This window comes from Arvicola amphibius, chromosome 17 (assembly GCF_903992535.2).
Source record: "Arvicola amphibius chromosome 17, mArvAmp1.2, whole genome shotgun sequence".
In the NCBI taxonomy this organism is placed as follows: Eukaryota; Metazoa; Chordata; class Mammalia; order Rodentia; family Cricetidae; genus Arvicola; species Arvicola amphibius.
Genome location: NC_052063.2, coordinates 21159277 through 21179906, shown reverse-complemented (window position 1 = coordinate 21179906; position 20630 = coordinate 21159277). Strand labels below are relative to the sequence as shown.

At 36.5% G+C, this 20630-nt stretch overlaps 1 protein-coding gene across 4 annotated transcripts in view; it reads left to right on the top strand.

Annotated features, from left to right (window-relative positions):
* The window catches only part of Otogl (otogelin like), a 113739-nt gene extending 93946 nt beyond the window's left edge, over positions 1-19793 (top strand). For all 4 annotated transcript variants that reach the window (XM_038314894.1, XM_038314891.1, XM_038314893.1 and 1 more), the window contains 16 exons: positions 1926-2140; positions 3483-3624; positions 4530-4715; positions 5833-6045; positions 6438-6542; positions 6779-6886; positions 8043-8144; positions 8459-8563; positions 8649-8689; positions 10691-10754; positions 11828-12006; positions 12447-12551; positions 13719-13838; positions 15088-15133; positions 18859-18938; positions 19593-19793. In XM_038314894.1, the coding sequence (XP_038170822.1) occupies positions 1926-2140; positions 3483-3624; positions 4530-4715; positions 5833-6045; positions 6438-6542; positions 6779-6886; positions 8043-8144; positions 8459-8563; positions 8649-8689; positions 10691-10754; positions 11828-12006; positions 12447-12551; positions 13719-13838; positions 15088-15133; positions 18859-18938; positions 19593-19793 (2012 nt within the window). The remainder of the gene's footprint in view (positions 1-1925; positions 2141-3482; positions 3625-4529; positions 4716-5832; positions 6046-6437; positions 6543-6778; positions 6887-8042; positions 8145-8458; positions 8564-8648; positions 8690-10690; positions 10755-11827; positions 12007-12446; positions 12552-13718; positions 13839-15087; positions 15134-18858; positions 18939-19592) is intronic.
* Positions 19794-20630: the final 837 nt, after the last annotated feature.

Below are 20630 nucleotides of genomic sequence, written 5' to 3'. Positions count from 1 at the left end.
CCAGTCATTTGGCTAACTAGATTCTAAATAAACAGTGTAGGGCAGAGACTTGGGTTACATTTGTGCTAGTCACAGGTCATTGCCCAAGTACATAATTACTGTGGTAGATATATGGTTATATATGGTTAATTCAAGTGATGTCTGTGTTTCATCAAGACTGCTAGTCTGAGTGCTGGTGGAAGAAACTAGTCCAAAAGAGTGAGGCCCAAATTGAGAGGATGCCAGATGCGACGCCATTATTATATTTTTTATTTTTTAAAAACTTTTTATTTAAAAGTTTTTTTTTCATTTTGCATACCAACCATAGTTCCCCCTCCCTCCCCTTGTACTCCTTCCCACCTTCTGCTCACCCAAACTCCCATCCACTCCTCAGAAAGTGTAAGACCTCCATGCAGAGACAACTAAGTCTGGAATATCAAGTTGAGGCAGGACCAAGCCCCTATTATCACAGTTGAGCAAGGTATCAGTCCATAGGAAATGGACTCCAAAAAGCCAGTTCATCCTGGTCCCACTGCCATTATTGGCATTAAATTCTTCATAGTATTGTGAACCCCTTGCATGGTGGTTAGAATGAAAACATTTTGAAAATGCATTTAAAGCACAGTTTTGCTATTACTCCTCATTATAAAAGTTTAGATGTAAAAACTAGGACTACTTTGATGTATGAAGTTATCTAGAGAATCTGACAGCCTTTACTCTTGATGATATTCCTGTCTTGGGATTATAATTTGATGCTTAAAGAAAATGTTTAATTCACATGTTTTATGGAATAAAGTCTCGAGAATTAAGAAAAATGACAGTTTAAATTAGAGTGGGATTTGTGCGAGGTTTGATTAGGGCCCTGGGGATATTTCTATATGCTGTTTTTGGCTCTAAACTCCACTGTTGAAGAGTAAACTAATTTGTCTGGCCTTTCTCAAAGAAACTCAAAACTAGAGCACGCCAACAGGTCTGAATACTTTGAAAAAATAGTATCTCTCACCACCAACCCTAGTTCATACACTGACAGTGATACTCTAATATTGAATAAATCTCTGTTCCTCAGGTGACTGCCATCAACTGCCTGATTCTGTCTGGATTGTTTATGATCTGTAATTTATAATTTGTCTAGATTATACCATTTAGTTTCTTTCCTCATTGCTGTTATAAAATATCCCAACAAAAGTAATTTAAGGAAAAGTATTTATTCTGATTCACAGTTGAAAAATATAGTATCCCATGGCAGGGAAATCAGGACAGCAGAAGCTTGAAACAACGGGCTGTGTTATACTCACAATCAGGAAGCAGAGAGCGATGAATGCTGTGTTTATCTTTGTTTATTCTTTCTATTAAGTCTAAGACCCAAGACCAGGGACTGGTGCCTCCCACTTTTAGTGTGGAACTTTCTACTTCAGTAAACCCAGCCCACATATTTCCTCACAGACGTGCACAAAGGCTAGATAATCCCTCAAAGGTCTGTCCATAGATTGATTCATAGATAATTCTACATCTGCTCAAGTCAATAGTTTGCACAAATCATTACAATGACCCATTCCTGGAGTTACGTCATAAGCTACATAATAGAACAGAAACCATTATTTAAAGAAAAACTTTACTATGTTTATACCAGATTTTCCTTGTAGAATGGAAGACTGGAATTCATTCATCAAATATTTGCTGTTCTAGAAAGTATTTAATTTCATTTTAGTTTGGATACTGTAGGAGCAGAATATTCATATTTACAATCTCCTTCATTTTCATTTAACATACATATTTAATAAAAAAGACATGATTTTGAAGTTTCTATCAATGCCAGTGTTAAGAGATAACCAATTCAAATGCTTATAATTTCATTCAAATCAGTTTGTTTAAAATCAAGTATTAAAGCCAATTGAGTTGGTGATAATGAAGGTTTTTGCCATCTAAAAGCTGCATGTACTTTCAAGGAATTTGCAATGACGATCCAGATGATGACCTCAGGATGCAAAATGGCACCATTATTACCAACATGGAAGACATAGAATTATTTATTGGTAGTTGGGAAATTGAGAAATCATTTGAAGTCACGATGAGAAGACCTGTTAGAAATTGTACTGAACATGATTGCAGCCATTGCATCGAGTTATTGAACAGAGACGTTTTCATTCCGTGCCATGACAAAGTAAGTTAAAAGCAGCTAGAAATGAGCGATTGCATTAGAGTTTCTGAGAGAATGAAAAGCCCATCAGATTCCATTCCTGCCATGGTATTCTACTGAGAATAGCTTCCCTCTGGTCCTTCTGTCTGTACGTATGAAGTTCAGAGATGTTTAATTGTTATAAACTTATAGAGACAGGAAGGATTATTGTAGTTTTTCCTCCTATGCTTTGTTAGAATTGTATAACATTCCGGGAAATGGAATTTTCCCATGAATAAATTCCTCCAGCCGAAATAGATCAATGGTGCTTGATAACCTTGTGTAAGAGTTAAGACCGTGAAGTTTTAATCGATTCCTATGATGCTATCCTCTAGTGTGAATAACACAACCATCACTTGATCAATTTGATTGATTTTTGTGTGCTTTTGTTTCCTCCGTTTTTGGACCCCTCCCCCACTGCTCTCTTGCTTTCTCAGTTTACGTGATTAGTAGATAGTTTCAGAGATCCGTGTGAATAAAAAAAATTGAGGACAAACTAGTACAAAATTTGGTAAGCCATTTACACTAGCATGTATCAGGAACTGAGCTAGAATTCTGTGATGCACAGATAAGGTCCTCACTGTGCCTCTAGTTTAAAAGAAGGGGAATCTGTGAACCGATATTTACAATACATGGTATGGAGATACGTATAAGTTCAGCTTCAGAAAAGTTTTCAGGAAGATTCACATATCTGAGCCATCTAAAACCACATATTGCCAAAAATGGAGGTGGGAGAGAGAAAGATCTCGAAATAGAAAACAATGTGGATAAGAGAATATTTGGTACAAAAGTCCATGCAAGGATTATAATGAGGCATTTTGGTGCAGTCTACAGAGGTGAAGGGCAGTCTAGGGAGAAGAACGAGGAAGTTATAGTTCAGAAGAAACCCACGTGGATGACCGTACTAGGCAGGCAAGCATATTCTACAGTCATATTTTAAATGCATGCACATGCACTTTATTGTTATTTAAATCTGTTTTAAAGCATCATTAATTCTTTTCCTTTATAAATTCTTTTTTTGGGGGGGGTATGTCAAAAATAGTTTTGAAAAATTGAGGTTTAAGAAAAACTTTGATGACATTAATTTACTGCTCTGAATATTTTAACTTCGTTGAAGTCAGGTCTCACTATGTAGTTCTGGCTAACCTGAACTTGCTATGTAGATGAGGCTGGTATCGAATGTGTCAATCTTCCTGCCTTTGTACCTCATTTGCTGGCACAAAAGGAATGCTCTTACCTGATTTTTCAAATGGTTTTGGATTAGCTCATGGTTTTTGGGGAAGTTAAAAATGACAGAATTTTTCTATATGGTAAAATGCGTCTCTAGGTCTCACCAAGGGACTTTTGTGAAAAGATGTGGATCAACTACACCTATCTCTGGAGCTATGAATGCGATGCGATCTCTGCATATGTGGCTCTGTGCAACAAGTTTGATTTCTGCATTCGGTGGAGGACACCTGACTACTGCCGTGAGTGACTGCTAGCACAGTGGTATCTTCTAACCATTCTAGAGCATCCTCCTCTTCCCAATCCTTTCTCTGTTTACTTTGAGTCACAGAATGACTTAGGACATCGAATGTGAATGGAAAATGAAAACAAATGTCACCGTGCAAGTGTTCTCACAGAGTTTCAGAAATAAGAGGGAATTTGGCTCTGTATCCTTCTCCTGTTCCCCTCTTGGTGTGTTGCCAGAGGAATCTCCATTCCCGATTCACCATGAACATCTAACATCTCCAGTTTTGCTAGACACGCTGATATTGTTCCCCATCAAGACTGTACCAATTTATACCATCTCCCACAAGCTGAATATTCATTTTTGAAAAGTGTGACTTTTTATGAACAGCAGAAATCAACAAGAATTTCTTAAAACATCATTTAGAAACTGCTCAGCAATGCTTCTTTTGGCAGTAAATGATTAAACCTCTACAGGCAGTTCTCTCTCTCTCTCTCTCTCTCTCTCTCTCTCTCTCTCTCTCTCTCTCTCTCTCATTAGTTTGAGTTACATGTTTAAGGAGTGTTTCCATGATTATCTGGCAGAGAAATGGAGAAATTGTATCTTCTCTGGCTACATGGCACAGTAGTTTTTTAATAGTTGACTCCATATATTTATGGGAAAGAGACTTAGACTGGAAATATATATTTGATATAAATTAAAGAAACCCTTTCAACTACAACACTGAATACCATCTAGATACTTGAAGGATGCCTTTGAAGTCACCAGGCTTACTTTATTTATGATTATGCAGTAAATGAAAAATAATGAAAGAAGCCACGCAAAATTTGTATCTGCAATGCAAGCTGACTGCTCTCTCTCAACCAGAACTCACATAGATTACTTTGGTTATTAGCAAATTCTGTCCTTTATTGCCGACAGCTCTGAGCTGCCCAGAGGGAAAGGAATACCAGCCCTGTGTGAGGCCCTGTGAGGCAAGAACATGTCTCAATAAATGGTTCTATGGGCACTCCTCCTGTCTGAATTTGAGAGAGGACTGTGTGTGCAAGAACGGAACCATTCTTCACCGGCCAGATAAAACCCTGTGCATCCCAGAGCAAGAATGTGGTAAGGACCCAAGTGCAAAGTGATTGCCCAGGAATCCAGCCATCACATGTGTACAATATCTTTTAAATATTGAAAATATATGCTGAGGGAAACTCATCAAAGATTGCCCAGGTGTTGGAAAGGAAATGAATTTGTAATTTGCTTTTAATACGGATTGAGTTGGAGTTAAAATCAGAATATTTGATGATGATGGTCCTCAATCTTTACTTGTGTGTATGTTAATAACTAGGAAAGAGCAAGGCAAATTAAAAATTAAAAGTACTTTGTGGGGTCAATTTAAGTTCTAATTATTTTTTCTGTGGTGATTCACTTTTGCCTCTGTGATTCTGAGGCTACGTATGGAGAAATTAACAGGACTTAGTCCCTATGGTTATAACACGGAAACACAAAATAGTTAAAAAAACATTTTGAGCATTCAGTGTCTTAAGAAATTAAGAATACAGGAGATGGTAGATATCATTATTATCTAGGGAAAACAACTACTCTATGTTCATATTCAACTTATTTTTGGCATATTTTCTTTAGTTTTCTTTTTTTCTTTTTTTGAGACAGGGTTTCTCTGTGGCTTTGGAGCCTGTCCTGGAGCTAGCTCTGTAGACCAGGCTGGTCTCAAACTCACAGAGATCCGCCTGCCTCTGCCTCCCGAGTGCTAGGATTAAAGGCGTGCCCCATCATCGCCCAGCTTGGCATATTTTCTTTATGGTTGTGACTGATTAGAAAAGCACAGAATTCTGAAAGTTGCAACACAGCACTTTGTCAGTCATTTGGGTCTTAAATCATGGTAAGAAAAGAAATTTTGCTAATGATTAAATGGAAGGGCAGGTAGAATAGAAATGTAAGGATACTTTGAGAAACAGGTTTGTGACTGCCAGTAAGGAAAGTGGCCATGGAAGGTTGTGGAAAATAAAAGTGTTTTCTGTGGACTTCATATCAACTTTAGTTAAAGAGCGATGCAATGTACTAGCTGAAGAAAGAAACAGAAGAATCTGAGAAAGTATAGATTCATGATCTGCATTTTTATGGGTGGAAGAGTAATGATCCAAAATTTAAGACGTCATGACTTGACTTGCTGTAGTGCCCAGGTTGTAAATGAAATAACATTGTTGATCTTTTAAAGTGTGCACTGACAGTGAAGATCAACCCCGCAGTGCTGGGGAGATTTGGAATGGGGGCATTGATGAGTGTGCCCTCTACAAATGTCTCGAGGATGGAAGCATTATTCCAATAGAGCCTGTCTGTGAAGAAGAGCCCTCCCCCACTTGTGAACGAGAAGCTGAAGTTGTCATGCGCATTGTTGATAAGCTGACCTGTTGCTCTAAAGAAGTGTGTGGTATGTGGATAAACTCTAGTCTTGTGGGTATGCATGCCAATGATTGTGAAAAACATGGCAGGCTAACTATGAAGTGTTTCCATAAATGTCATTTTCTCAAAAAGGGTTATAAAAATTCACCTTAAAATGCTTGCCAGTGACTATTAATAATATTCAACAACTTATGACAAAAGGCAAGACTCTGAACCTCTGGTTCATGACAATAAAGGATGCAAGAAAATCCAAGAGGATCCTTTGAGCTGGTGCAATTTCTTACACAGCCAGTTTTGTGCCTGTTGGGCTTCATTGGAGTGAAAGCGCGTTTGGTAGAGCCATTTTCCCCACTCTGAGATGGCAGCATAAGACTCTAGTTGGGCTCACTGCTACTGTAACAGTCTGCTGCTTATTTCTAGGCTGCGACATGACTTTGTGTGACACAACCATCCCAATATGCACGAGTAGTCAGAAGTTGATGGTTGGCTACAGTGCTCTTTCTTGCTGTCCACAGTATGAATGTGGTAAGTCAATCTATTTGGGAAAATAAAGCTCACTGTACATTCTAAATAGCCAAGGAGGCTTTCTTCCTATGGGTCTCAATGGAATTTATCATGAAAGTTTGTGAAGTTGCTATTTTCTAAAAATGCCTTTATATTAAGATTGTCACTCAATTCAAAGAGAAAAAAGCAATAGTCTCATTTTAATTTACCTGTTGTCTCCCTCATACAAATTTTCAAATGTATTTGTGATTCTGCAGAATGTGACACATTGAAATGTCCCAACATTTCGGCACCAGATTGCAGAGAAGATCAGTTTATGCTTCAGGTTCAACAAGGAGAACCCTGCTGTTTCTACCCTTTCTGTGGTGAGTGCTTTAGAGATAATTCACAGCAAGAAGAGAAAGGATCTGGGAAGCATCTATTTGCCGTGACCCTCATGGGACTTGTGGCAAGCGGTATTATATTATCTTGTAGGGATTGGTCTGAATAAAATTGATAGAAAGCAGAGGACATCGTAAATGACTCTCAATAACGTTACAGCCAGTACTTATCCTGTCAACAAAACTATGTGTACCTCTCAAACATGATCCAAATAATGGAATACGGGCAACTATCTATCTTTTAAAAAGAAAATTTAGTGTGGGCTAGTCTAGAGGACCCAATTAGAATAACATATAAGACCATTTAATAACTTAATGTCTACGTACCATCTGTGAACTATGATGATTTTAGAAAGCATAGGAGAATCAGACACATCTAGGAAGTACCCAGCACAAAGTATTCTGTTTGCTGAACTAGAAAGTTAATAATAAGGAAAACTCTTTCCCCCCAGTTCAAGAGAATCATCACACCAGTAATCAAGACATCTCTTCGAATTCAGTTGTTTTTTTGATTGCATGTGGCTAGATTAAGTTCCAACAATGATTTAAGGGCAAGTGCAAGAGTCAAGAGGAAGAAGAGATGTCACTCTGTCTGCATCTCATTCGAGTGTACCTCCATTTCTCACTGAAATTCCATTGAAAGAGATTCTGATAATCAGGCAGGGGTTTTCCCACATAGTAGCTGGTCAGGATGTGGCCCGTTTATTAATAGTCTTTGTAAAAACTGTGTGGATGCATCTGTCAGATAATTCAGAAAATTATCACATCTGGAGGCAGGTATGAACAAGTTCCTCCCATGCTGTTCAACCATAAGAGGGAACAATCAAAGGCAGAAAAATAAGATAATTCCAATAAATTAATCAATGTTATGAACTATGCTATAAACTATGATATCAATTAATCAGTGCTAAGAATTTTGCTTTCAATAAGAATAAATTCTGGAAATAAATGGCTTATATTTCTGATAGGATATCCTCTTTTGCATTGTGTTTGTAAAGTACAAAGAAAGTAAAGAGCTATGTATTATTTTCCTAATTCCCAATTAAAATATTATACTCGATTTTGGTGTAGTTGATAATCTGAACTAATCATTAACTTGATTTTAGTTTAATATGACTTTGGTTTCTTGTTTAATCTTCAGTGTGTGAAGCATGCACAGAACCAGCTCCGCAATGCTCTGATGGAGAATTCCTCACAGTGGATCTGAACACTACACATTTGTGTTGTCCGCAGTACTCTTGTGGTAAGGCCATCTTAACTAATAACAATATTTTAATGTGTCAATAAAAAGTCCAAAAAGAGATAGATATTTAAGAAGTTCAATGGTGCTGTTAGCTTAGACCCCTTTGTCAGGACTTTTCATGTGATGAGCTGGGCTAGATCAACTAACGATGGCTGAATACATGCTAGCCATAGGAGCACATGGCAGAGAGAAATGGAAGAAAGCCCGGGGACTAGAAATCCTGCTTTGCCTTGGTAATGACAGCAAGCTAACGAGGACTGGCAAGTCCATGAGATTCATATTTTCATCTTTCCCCGTTTGATTTTTCTTTCTAGTTTGTGAGCCAAATCTTTGTCCTCCACCGTTACTCAACTGCGCAAAAGATACAGATCTGGTGGGAAAAAATGTATCTGAACAGTGTTGCCCAAACTGGCAGTGTGGTAATGCATTTCATATCTTAAAGTTTTTCAATGATGAGCTGATGTGTTTTGACTCAGGTAAACAGGTTGGTTTTTTGCCTTTTAGAGTGCAACTGTGAAAATCTTGTCATGCCAACTTGTGAAGTGGTAAGAATGTATATTTTGTTTGCCTTGTGGTGTTGTTCAAATTAGTATCTTCTCCCTTGATCTGTCTCATTTCTGAACTATTCAAAATTAATGGAATTTTCCTTGTTATAGTATATGATCTGGATGGAAATAATGACATTGCATCATTATAGTTAACTTTTTTTCTTTTATTTTTTATATTTAAAAATTTCCATCTCCTCCCCTCCTCCTCCCCCTTCCCTCCCCTCCTCCTCCCCCTTCCCTCCCCTCCCCTCCACCCATATATAGTTAACTTTTTATAGTTTATTTAAGAAAGTGGCCTTGCAAGGTGTTGCAGGTTTTAATACTAGAACTTGTGAGGCAGAGTCAGGTGGCTCACTGTCAGTTGGAGGCCAGCATGCCTACATAGTGAGTTCAAAGCTAATGAGAGTTACATGGCAAGATTATTCAAAAAAGTGACATATAAAATATATTATACTGTAATGTAAAATGATTTAACAGACAATTTAATCTACTAACATTATGTTGGTGAAGGTCTCAGTCATTAAAAGGAAGTAAACTATCAAAAAAAGCTGTTTCAACATTGAAAAGTGTCTTAAATAATTCTTCCAGAAATTACACTTTTAATGCATACTTTATAGCAGAGAAAGAGGTTCAAACATGTAATGCTGCACCTTTTCTGGAGTTACCTGTGAGTATATAAAGAGGAAAATTTCAAGAGTTTTATGTACGAAGGCAGCAAAGTTGACATAGCTATTAACAGAGTGTGACCATTGGTACAATACTTTGTAGGTCTTTCATCAAATACCTACCTTCATTTCATGCTATTAGGTTTTAAAAAGAAGATATATTCCTACCATCATTTATTAGAGCAGATATTGTCTTCCACAGTGAGATTATGCTTACATTTTCCTCTTTTTCTTATATATACTCTCAGCCCATTCAGACATCCGAAACCCAAGTTTTGTTGGGAAACAGATGAGGAGTAGCATCAAGTAATGGATGTCTCTAGTTTATTTTCCCTCTCATTTAACTTTACATTTTCTTAGGTGATGCCATCTATAGTTTACACGGAATGCTGGGGATTTACAGTAACTTCCACAGTAGTTACTTTTCTCTTAACCAAATGCCAGGAAAGAAGTGACTTCAGAAAAGATTTGGCCTCAATGCCCAGGGGATATGCCCCGAGATGTAGGGAAGGCTTGGCAGCAGGAGAGGGAGGGACTAGGCGCATTATTTCTGCAAATGGACATTGGTACTTAACTGGTTTCTTCCCTTTTCTTCCTTATCCAGTCTGTGATACATTCCATGGCACAGTACTACTCTCATTGAGGCTTTGTTTTTCATCTTTAGTTAAACTTCACTAGCAATATCCTCATAGGCAAGGCCAGGGCTCCATCTCCTAAGGGATTTTCCTGGTCATGTTGACAATAAAATTTAGCTACCATAGATTTTATACAAAGTTTTCATCTGATTTGTGTGTGTATTATAAGCACATTCCCATAAAAGTAGGATCGTGACTTCTATGTCTCTCAGGTTTTTACTTAGCATCAAATCTTCACAAGTGTAAGGACTTGAGTTAGGATACACAGCATCTATGTACTTGTACCTATATCTGTGTACTATGTACCTGTATCCCCTGTCCACAAGAGACAGGTAGAGGATCCCTGGGGTAAGCTACCTAAAGAATTGATGTGTACAAGTGAGACACATTGCCTCAGTGTATAAGATGGAGAGTGACCAAGGAGGCACCCACTGTCCTCTTGTTTCAGCATACATGTACATTCTTAACAACATACACAAGACATACATGTGCCCATACATATGAGCATGTATATAAACATACTCCTATACAAGCATTGAATAATGCACTATAACATTTTTATTGAGATTTTTTTCCTGAATGCTCAACAAACCTAAGCCTACCTCTAGAAGGTTTGTTAAGTATCTGGGTGAAATTGCTTGTAATGTGTATTTTCAAAAATGATCATGATAAATCACATGACAATTTCTTTCTCATAGGGAGAATTTGCCACAATAGATCAAAACTTTCAGAGTGACTGTGGATGTGTACAGTATCTTTGTGGTAAGTGTTTTCTTAAATACTTTAAAGTAATAATTATTTCTTATTGGTGTCTGTTGCTTTGCATTTATATATTTAAAATATTTTCTTTTAGAAATATAGCATTTATATTAAGTTGATTGCCAGTATTATGATAAACAACTCTTACTTTTCCTTCATAACATCTCAAAATGTTCTGAGAAATTTGATAAGTCAGAACAATGAATTTTCACCCCAAAACTGGAATTATTTTTCTAAGTCACTTTAAAATATGCTAATTTGGTCTTAGTCAAAATGCATTGAAACACTAGATCTGGGGGAAAGGGAGATTGGAGGTAGAGACTTGGGGGGAGGGGGAGAAGGGGAAATTGGTCAGTGTGTAGTATATGAGAGATGGATAAAAAACTATGCTACCTAAAATTGTGCATATTTTTGCTCATCATTTTATGATTAGTATTAACATTTGAAAGCATGAAGTGCTGTATTTTCATACTAAGATTTAGTGGGTTCACAGACTTTCTTCAATGTTTTAAATTGCTTCAAAATTTTGTATGAGCAAACAACAGGAAGACCTCAGACTTAGAGGCAAGGAGAGCCCTCGTCTAGCCTGCTCTAATATGCCACCATTCAGAGACAGTGGTACATTATCCCTGAAGCACCAAGAATGGAATCATTTCTGTTAGCATAATGATCATTAAAGTCACAAAATGTTACAGAGTTCCACAATGAAGGGCACTACTATTACTGAATTAGACTCAGAATCCGTCTCCATCCACATTAACAGGGGTCATGATCTGTGTTCTGGAGATGGAGCAGAAATGCCTTGCTCATTCCTGAGACCTCATACTTCTGGAAGTTTCTATAAAATAAATCTTTTCAAGCATGCTAATACAAGTGATTTTACAGATTAATTTTTATTATATATTAAGGAATAGCTGTGTTATTGATGTGGTTAATATGGCTAAATAAATTGTTGGGTTGCTAGGTATATGTAACATCTTACTTGATTTTGAAAATTTGGTTGATCACAATGAAAATCTAGTCTTAAGTATAAGTAAAAGATGACATTGTGGTTTTTTTATTGACCATTTCTTTAGAAAAAGATGATGTATGTGTGTTTCAAGAAGTATCAGTATTGAATCCTGGCCAGTCTCTGACAAAGTATTTGGAAGGGGATTTTTGTTACACAATAGAATGTCTGGATGACAAAGATAACAATACAGGCTTTCATACTTTGAACGTTACGATGGTGAATTGTTCAAAAGCCTGCGATGTTGTAAGTATTCTTATAAGTCATTCTGGCGGCCTAGTGAGTTTTAAAATTTCCAGTTAGAGAGTTTGAGCTTGTGAATGCTTTATGGGTTACACAATTGAACAGCTCCCCAACACTATTATTTTATGAGGTATCTATTGAACGCAGATTTGCGCTTTACGACGAATGACCTTGAACTTCGAGACTTGTGATGGGGAGAGCTTTCTTGCTTGGTGGACCTAAGATTGTCACACCTGCTGGATAATTGTTGCCTATAGATGTAGAGGTTACTATCTACTTTATTTATATGCTGTCTATCTGAAGAAAACTGGTTTTTTTTTGAAGTTGCTCACATGCAACTTTAGAAATGCTTACAGACGTTCAGAGAGAACAACTTCAGAACTAACTCATTAAGATACTAGTATTGCTGGGTGACCACTACTGTGCCTGTTTGTTATATGCAGCACCAGATTTATACCCCGTCTCTCAGCGATTACGACTGCTGTGGAACCTGTAGGAACAGATCCTGCAAATTTCACATGGACAATGGAACGTCAGTTATATATGAGGTATGAATTTATTCTCTACTAAAAATATCATCTGTCATACCTCTGCCCACATTGCACACCTATACACAGATTATACCTCCTACATATTTGTGTATTTGTTGTATCTTAAATTTTTTGATATTTTTGATACTTTTGCAAAAATTTGTTTAAATTGCTTCCTTAGGTTAAATTTAAATTGGACTCTCATAATTTTACAGATATAAGAAATGAGTTCCAGAAAAGGCTGGTATCTAGTCAATTATGAAGATATTAAAAATTAGTATTTTATGGAGCCATTAAACTTTTATTTTTGATATATTGGATATTGATATTTTATAACTTTGCATATTATTTTTTATCACCCTTGAACTTAAAGATTGTAATTTCTTTGGGGTTCATGGAAGATCTGATACTTTTCATAAATTTGGATAGGACCTAGAGCAGTGGTTCTCATTTTTCCTGATGTTGTGATTCTTTATTTAATACAGTTCACCACACTCATGTTGTGGTGGCCCCAACCATAAAATTATTTTTGCTTGCTACTTCATGGCTGTAGTTTTGCTACTGTTATGAATCATAATGCAAATATTCTGATATGCAGGATATCCAATATGTGACCCCCAAATGGGTTTCAACTCACAGGTTGAGAACCATTGACCTAGAGCAAAGAAAGGGATAAATTTCATATTTTTCTTTTTGTTTAACAAGGAAAATTCAGGAGTTTGACTGTACTTTTAAATTGTAGCTATAACTCAACAATCATTAGAAAGCAAATGTTTTCTTTTAAACCTGATAGTTCCATTATGTAACCAAACACAAGCAAATGTATTCTCTCTCTCTTCCTTCCTCCTTCCCTCTCCCTCCCTCTCTCTTTCTCTCTTTCTCTTCCTCTCTGCCCCTCCTTTCCTCCCTCCTCCCTCCCTTCCTCTGTCTCTGTCTCTTTCTCTCTCTCTCTCTCTCTCTCTCTCTCTCTCTCTCTCTCTCTCTCTCTCTCTCTCTCTCTCTCTCTCTCTCTCTGTATGTGCATGTATGTGATTTAGAGATAGAATTGCAGAAATTTTCAAATGGAATATGTTCCAAGGAGCTCTCTGTCTTGTTGTGGATTTGGTTGAATATTTAATAAATTTAGGTGTTCTAAGGAAAGTAGATCTTGGCATAGATAGCTGTCACTTTGCTTTTCTTTCTCAGGAGGGGAGCTCCTGGCACTATAACTGCACCACGTATGAATGTGTTAGGACTGACGAGGGAGCCACGATTCTAAACTACAGCATGGTGTGCCCTCCTTTTAATGAGACCGAATGCAAACTGGTTTGTACTTCATTATATCTCAAGAAATTTTATATTAACTGTAATCTAGGAAGTGCCCATTAGACTCTTTTCCAAGGTCCTACAGACACTGTGGTTTATTTGCTATGGCCAATGTTTTTTTTCTTTGCATAAATAAAATATCTGCTGCAGTTCTTTAGTTTGCTCTTTTGAATTTAAATTTGACTTCCTATGAACGGATAATTTGCTGTCACTAGGTTTTTATGTAGATATTGAAGAATAATTGAAAATTCCTTTGGTCAGCAAACCCAGACTCCCTTCTAATAAAGATAAATGTGCTACCTAATTGAGTTTTACCTTTTTTTTTCTTAGACAAACACATAGATTTCTTGTGTCATGAATGCAATGTAACCTAGTGACATTTTCCTCGCTTCTCGGATACAGGCCACTGGAGAAGTTGGTGCTTTTCCAGATTCTGGAGTTTTGCTCCATTTCACCCTCTGTTTTCTAAAAGAAAAATCTATTAAGGGGAAGATTTCTAAAAGGTTATGATTGTTATTTTAAATCAAACCTTTTCCAGTGTTAATTACTTAGACAACCAGTCCTTAGTGAAAAAAGGGATTTATTCAGTTGCATAGAGAAAAAGCATAATCTCACGGATTTTTTTTTTTTTTTTTTTTGGTTTTTTGAGACAAGGCTTCCCTGTAGTTTCTAGAGCCTGTCCTGGAACTAGCTCTTGTAGACCAGGCTGGCCTCGAACTCAGAGCTCCGCCTGCCTCTGCCTCCGGAGTGCTACGGATTTTTCCTCTGTAGTCACACCCTTAATAGTGATGGCCAGCTAGCTATCACATGTACTAAAGTTATATTCAAGTTCTGAAAGATGGGGTTTGTTTGAAAAATAAAGTATTTATCAATGAAAAAATGTTTCCTCTTAACATTTTATGATACTTAAAAGTTCATCTAATTTTATAGATTAAATCTTTTTTAGAGTTGAAATGAATGACAAGTTAGAATAGTTCCATTATTTTATTATCTTAAAAATATTTGAGCATTGAAAAATTATTCCTTATATAGCATTTTTTAGTACTTTTTTTTATTAAGGTATGGAAAATGCAGTTTTTGAAGAAAATATTGTTACTAAGAAATTCTTATTAGGAATTGTTAACTTTTAATAATTTTTCTATAAAGGCTTTGTGATAATTGATAAAATATTATGAGAGTTGGATTTCAATCCCAGGTTAAGAGGAAATGGATAAACACTGTGTCTTTTCCCTTTTTTCTTCTTTTTCAGAATGAAGGGATTGTCAAGCTTTATAATGAAGGCTGTTGCAAGATCTGTAAGTGGGGATGGAGTCCGTGCAGAAGTAGAGTAGTTTTCATGGCCTATGTGGTTGTTGTGGTCTCAGAACAGTCTGTTCCTCAACTGTATTCGGTAAAGTCTGTCATTTAAGTGCTCTTACAACGTGTGGTTGATAGTCCTCTACCCCAACTTTTATATTGTGTGGTGTACGTAAACATTTTTTTTTTATTTAGATAAATTCTCATTTCCTTTTGGACATTTCTTTATTGTGGTATTTCTAAAAAAAATCATAGCCTAGTATTTTCTTTAAAATTACAATAATTGTATGTGCATGGGTGTTTTACCTGCATTATATATGTCTGTGTACCACATGCATGCAGTACTTACAGAGATACAAAGATACCCGATGCCCTGGAGTTACCCAAGGTTGTGAGCCATCATGTGGGTGTTGGGTACCAACCCAAGTCCTCTAGAAGAGATGTCAGTTGTCTTGAGCCACTTGTTCAGTGATTTGGTGATGAGGGGCGAAAATTTAGTTCCATTGTGTACAAATACCCAGTTAAGTCAGATAATCTTCCCCCCAAAAAACTCCAAGAAAGTGGAGAAGTTCAGCATTTCACACCTTGATGTCCATTTTGCTGTGTGACTTTCTAGCCTCTAGCCTAGGATTTTAATAGGTTTGAGTTTCAAGCTCACTATGGCCTACTTTGCTTGGAGTATGCTCAATTACACAAACGTAAGTAGTTTCAGATAAGAATGACATCGAGACACCAATTTGGACATTCAGAGAAGTATAGTATCTTCAGACCATTAGAACAAATCTTTAAGCCTGTACTTCTGGAAAATGCCAACAATGAATTATGTTTAAATCCTGTCTTTACAAATTTTCATGGTAATTAATTAACTACATAAAATTCATTTTATATTTGTTTTAATTACATGCTTATTTTGTTGTGATTTTGAATAATTTAAAGACTGAACTAGAGGTTCATGAACTAGAGCACTATGCAACCAACCATTTTTATTTTTTAAAATATGAACTTATATTAATACAGAAGTAGGAATTTTAAGAAGAGTTACATAGGTAGAAATTTAAAAATTATATAAAAATACTTTGGATAAAGGACATAGTATAATTTTGGTTAATAACATCATTGCAGAGGGATGGATTACTAAATACAAGCTGAAATAGTTCTCAAATAAGATTTGTGAGTATCCTGAAGAACTGAATTTCATGATTATATAAAGACAGAATATTTATTTTGCACAAAAGTTCACTGCAATAAATTTTGGGAAACTTTTGATTTTCCACTCAAGGAGGCCAAACTTAGTTCGATAGTGTACAAACACCCAGTTAAGTCATAGACAAGCACCCCCTCCCCCCCAAAAAATCCCAAGAAAGTGGAGAAGTTCAGTATTTCGAACCTTGATGTCCATTTTACTGTGTGACTTCTAGGCCTGTGGTAACACATACTCTCACAGAGGAGGTGACTTAAACACCAGAAATGTACTGCTTCAGAGATCTGGAGTCCTCAAACTTTGATGTTGGCAAGCTGCTTTCTACTGAGTTCAGTCAGAAAATAATCTCTGTCCCTGCCCCCCCCCCCCCCCCGTGTGTGTGTGTGTGTGTGTTCGGGCACATGCATGTACACACATGTGTCCAAATTTTCCCTTTTATATGGACCAGTCAATCTGCATTTCAATTTCATATTCATCTCATTCTCATCTGATTGCCTCTGTAATGGCCTTGTGACCAAATGAAAATCACATGTATAGCTCTACTGAACATAGGAAAAATTGATGGACACAATCCAAATGACAAGAACTATACTGACTGGGCCTTAAGAAAAATGTGTATTTTTTTTCCCTAGGAAGAACCAGCAAATAAAACTGTTTACTGTTCATTGAAAATAAGTAGTTTTTCATTCAGTGTTCTTTTCTGAGTCACATGGGAGCTAATGTTTGTCGATTATCTACTGTATCGGGAACACAGGAATTAAATTTAGCTGTAGAATCTAAAGAGACTTGTATTTACATATTCTTACTTCTCACTCCTTTGACAGCTTTGGAGTTTAGTCTCTCCTTTCGATAGGAGATACAAACACAGTCATAGTCCAAGTCAAAGCCCTTATAATTGGCCCCATAGTATCATCCTAGGAGAACTAGTAGAGAGTTAGTGTTTATTTTCTGAGGGAAGACAGGGGAATAACTGGGTTGCTAAACTGGTGAATGCCACACCAGTGTTTCTCATCCTATAGATATGATCACAGCCCATTCATAGAGGAAGCGGTAGCTTCCTGAAATGATTAGGTAATCAAGCCCAGAAGAGAAGATAATGTTAATCAAAAATGGGTATAGTTCAACTCTGTCAACTTCTTTGAGTTGCAGAATAAGAGCAAACTGCTTCGGTGTCTCTCATCTGGTGTGTAAGGGAACATGAAGTAGTTGATAGTTCTTTGAACTAGAGAAGCTTTGTCACAGCCTGAGATTCGGAATGGCCAGGTTATGTAGTGGAGATTGTAGAATTTACGTACTATCACAGGCGCTATGAACACCAAACATACTTACAAAGAAATCTGCGAGGACTACACAGGAAATACCTCTAGGAATAAAATGTTCAACTAACCAGTGATGAACAATGTTGTCCCATATATTTATTGAATTAATTTTTCCAAGGTAATTTAATTTTAGCCAGTTTTAACTACCCATTTTTCCCCAAACCAGAGTAGCTTAGCTTTACCTCTTTGAATTTCATATCAGTATGTATTTTAACTAAGACTTTCATGCATAAAGTCATTTGAAAATTGATAATGTAACTCCACTATTCCATAAACAAGTATAGTGAACAGAATGAATCAATGACTTGCCCAAAGTAACAAAACAAGTCGATGACCAAGCGAGGTCTGAATCCTGGCTTATCGGGGCTTACATCAGTGTCAAACATTGTCAAACATATATTCTGGTTATATTATCATGTAACTCTCAGTTGCACATTGATGCATACTACTGTGTCATGAATGATTGATTATAGGTGTTTTTATTTGAAATCATAAAAGACCATTTCAAAGCCATAGAATAAAGTATGAATCATTCATACTTTACAAAAGGCTGACAATTAAGTTTTTATACTTAGCATATTAATGAGTACTTAGAAAAATGTAGTTTTATATACCAGTTTTATTTAAAAATTGTTGTGTACTAGTGAATTACTTTTTCATACTTCATATTTTCAAGAATCATAGTTAAATATAAAATTCATTATTCCACATTTGTAATGTTTTTGACTAATAATGAGAATGATTATTCTAAATGATGAGTTAAAAAGTAAAATTAACTATGAATCTAGATGATCCAAGCTATATAAAAGGAGAGAAAAGATATTATGCATGTAATTTCTAAGATTAGAGTTTGAAAAAAAATTTAATACTGACTATAGGTTTTAAATACATATACCAACTTTCCAATCTAATTATATTTGTGTTTTAAATTTGGAAAGCATTTTACATGGGCTTGTGATATTTATTGATTGTTTTAATTGTAATTCTGTGGAGGTATGAGTATGTTCACATGAATGTGGTTCATGGAGGGGCCAGAGGTGTCAGGTCCCCTGGAACTGGATTTACAGAGAGTTGTGAGCCATTGATGTGAGTGCTGGGAACTGAGCTCCAGTCATCAGCAAGGACTGCTAAGCACTCAGTCATCTTTTCATCCCCTTCCTTAGGATTTTTAATGAACAAATACATTCTCTATTTTATTTTCCAGGCAAACGAGAAGAAAGAATATGCCAGAAAGTGATCATTAAATCAATCATAAAGAAACAGGATTGTTTAAGCCAGAGCTCTGTAAGTGGGGAAAATAAAGTTGGCTACATAAAGAACATTTGTGTTTCTGGAAATCTGTGGCTCACTGACACGTGGCAGACTAATATGCCAAGAAAACAGCAACATATAGTATTCAACTTTGAGAGCATTCCTATCCTCTAATATTAAAATATCCGGTTTCTGAAGAATTATCTATTTTTCTTAGCATAAATAATCAACAGTTCTCAGTGATCATTGTAATCTAGAGATAAATGCAAGCTACATATATTAGACTATATCCTCTGAGTAATAATAAAAATGTAGTCAGAGTTATTACTTTACTCCTTTTAGAACGGTCTACTTAATTCTATGCTGTACTTGTCCCAGAACAGAACACCAGGAACAATAGGATTACTGGGCTGGGACTAAGTTACTTCATTTTTCTATTCAGTTATGCTTGCAATATTCAGTTTTGAATTATGTAAGCATTGCTGTATTCAGGATGGCCACATAACAACCCCTTGCTGCATTGTATGAGTCATATTCTAATGTAGTAGTTCCACAATCTTTTAAACATATAAAAGATTGGGGCAAGAAATGGTAAAAGAGCTCTTACGGACTGTTTGGAGGAATCAAACAACCACCAATGCTGGACACATCTGAAGATTTCTTTTTCCTCGTTATCTGTCCTCGCAGGTGAGTGTGGCATCTTGTGATGGGAAGTGCCCGTCGGCTACCATCTATAACATCAACGTGGAAAGCCACCTGAGGTTCTGCAAGTGCTGCCGTGAAAACGGGGTGCGGAACATCACCGTGCCTCTGCACTGCTCGGGAAATGGCACAGAAGTCATGTACACGCTCCAGGAACCGGTAGACTGCACGTGCCAGTGGAACTGAGCGCTTACATTGGAAGAACTCTACACCACAGTGCCCTGCCAGGCAACATCAGCTCATCGTTCTTGTGCAGGCACACGGCGGACACACACCATTTAACAAGAACGTGTTCCTAATGCTACTGGAATTGGACAGCCTAACAGTCGGTAAAACTGTGTATAGTCTCCATAGAAAAATACGATTTATAGTTTAATGTCGGAGAATAAAATTACTCCAAGTTGTTTTGCTGAAATGCTGTTTTGTATTTATAATTGTAGTTTTGGGCGAATTTAAATATTCTTATAACGTAGAAGACTGTGTTGCTGAATTCCTTCCATTTCAGTACATAGTTCTCTTTTTTTAATTGTTTTGATTTGTAGTCTGCCACAGCTGTCTAAATTGAGGTAGACTTTAATTTATAATATTTAATTAATACTCTAATTAATTAAATTACTAATTAATACTAATTTCTAGTATTTAATTAATACTCTGGCTAATGTGATTGGTTATAATTGGCTGATAAATAACCACAGAATTGTGTGCTTAGAAACAGAACACAGACCCATAGGCTGTTAGTTTAGTTAACACTTCACCAAATCTTAGGAATGTTACTGCAGACCCCTCTTAGTTTTCCAGGTGTGACCTTACCAAAAACACTCTTCTGACTTCTAAAAACACACGTAGCAACAATGTGGTAAGATTGTGTTAAATACTAGAATACTTTCTAGGAATTTTTGATTCTGGTTTCACGCTCTTTTATTGTAAATGATACAGCAAGGTGACAAAACGTCACATAATCTTCCATTATTAAATAGCACTGAGTAGGATTAAAAAGCTTAAATCCAATATCCATTTAGAATG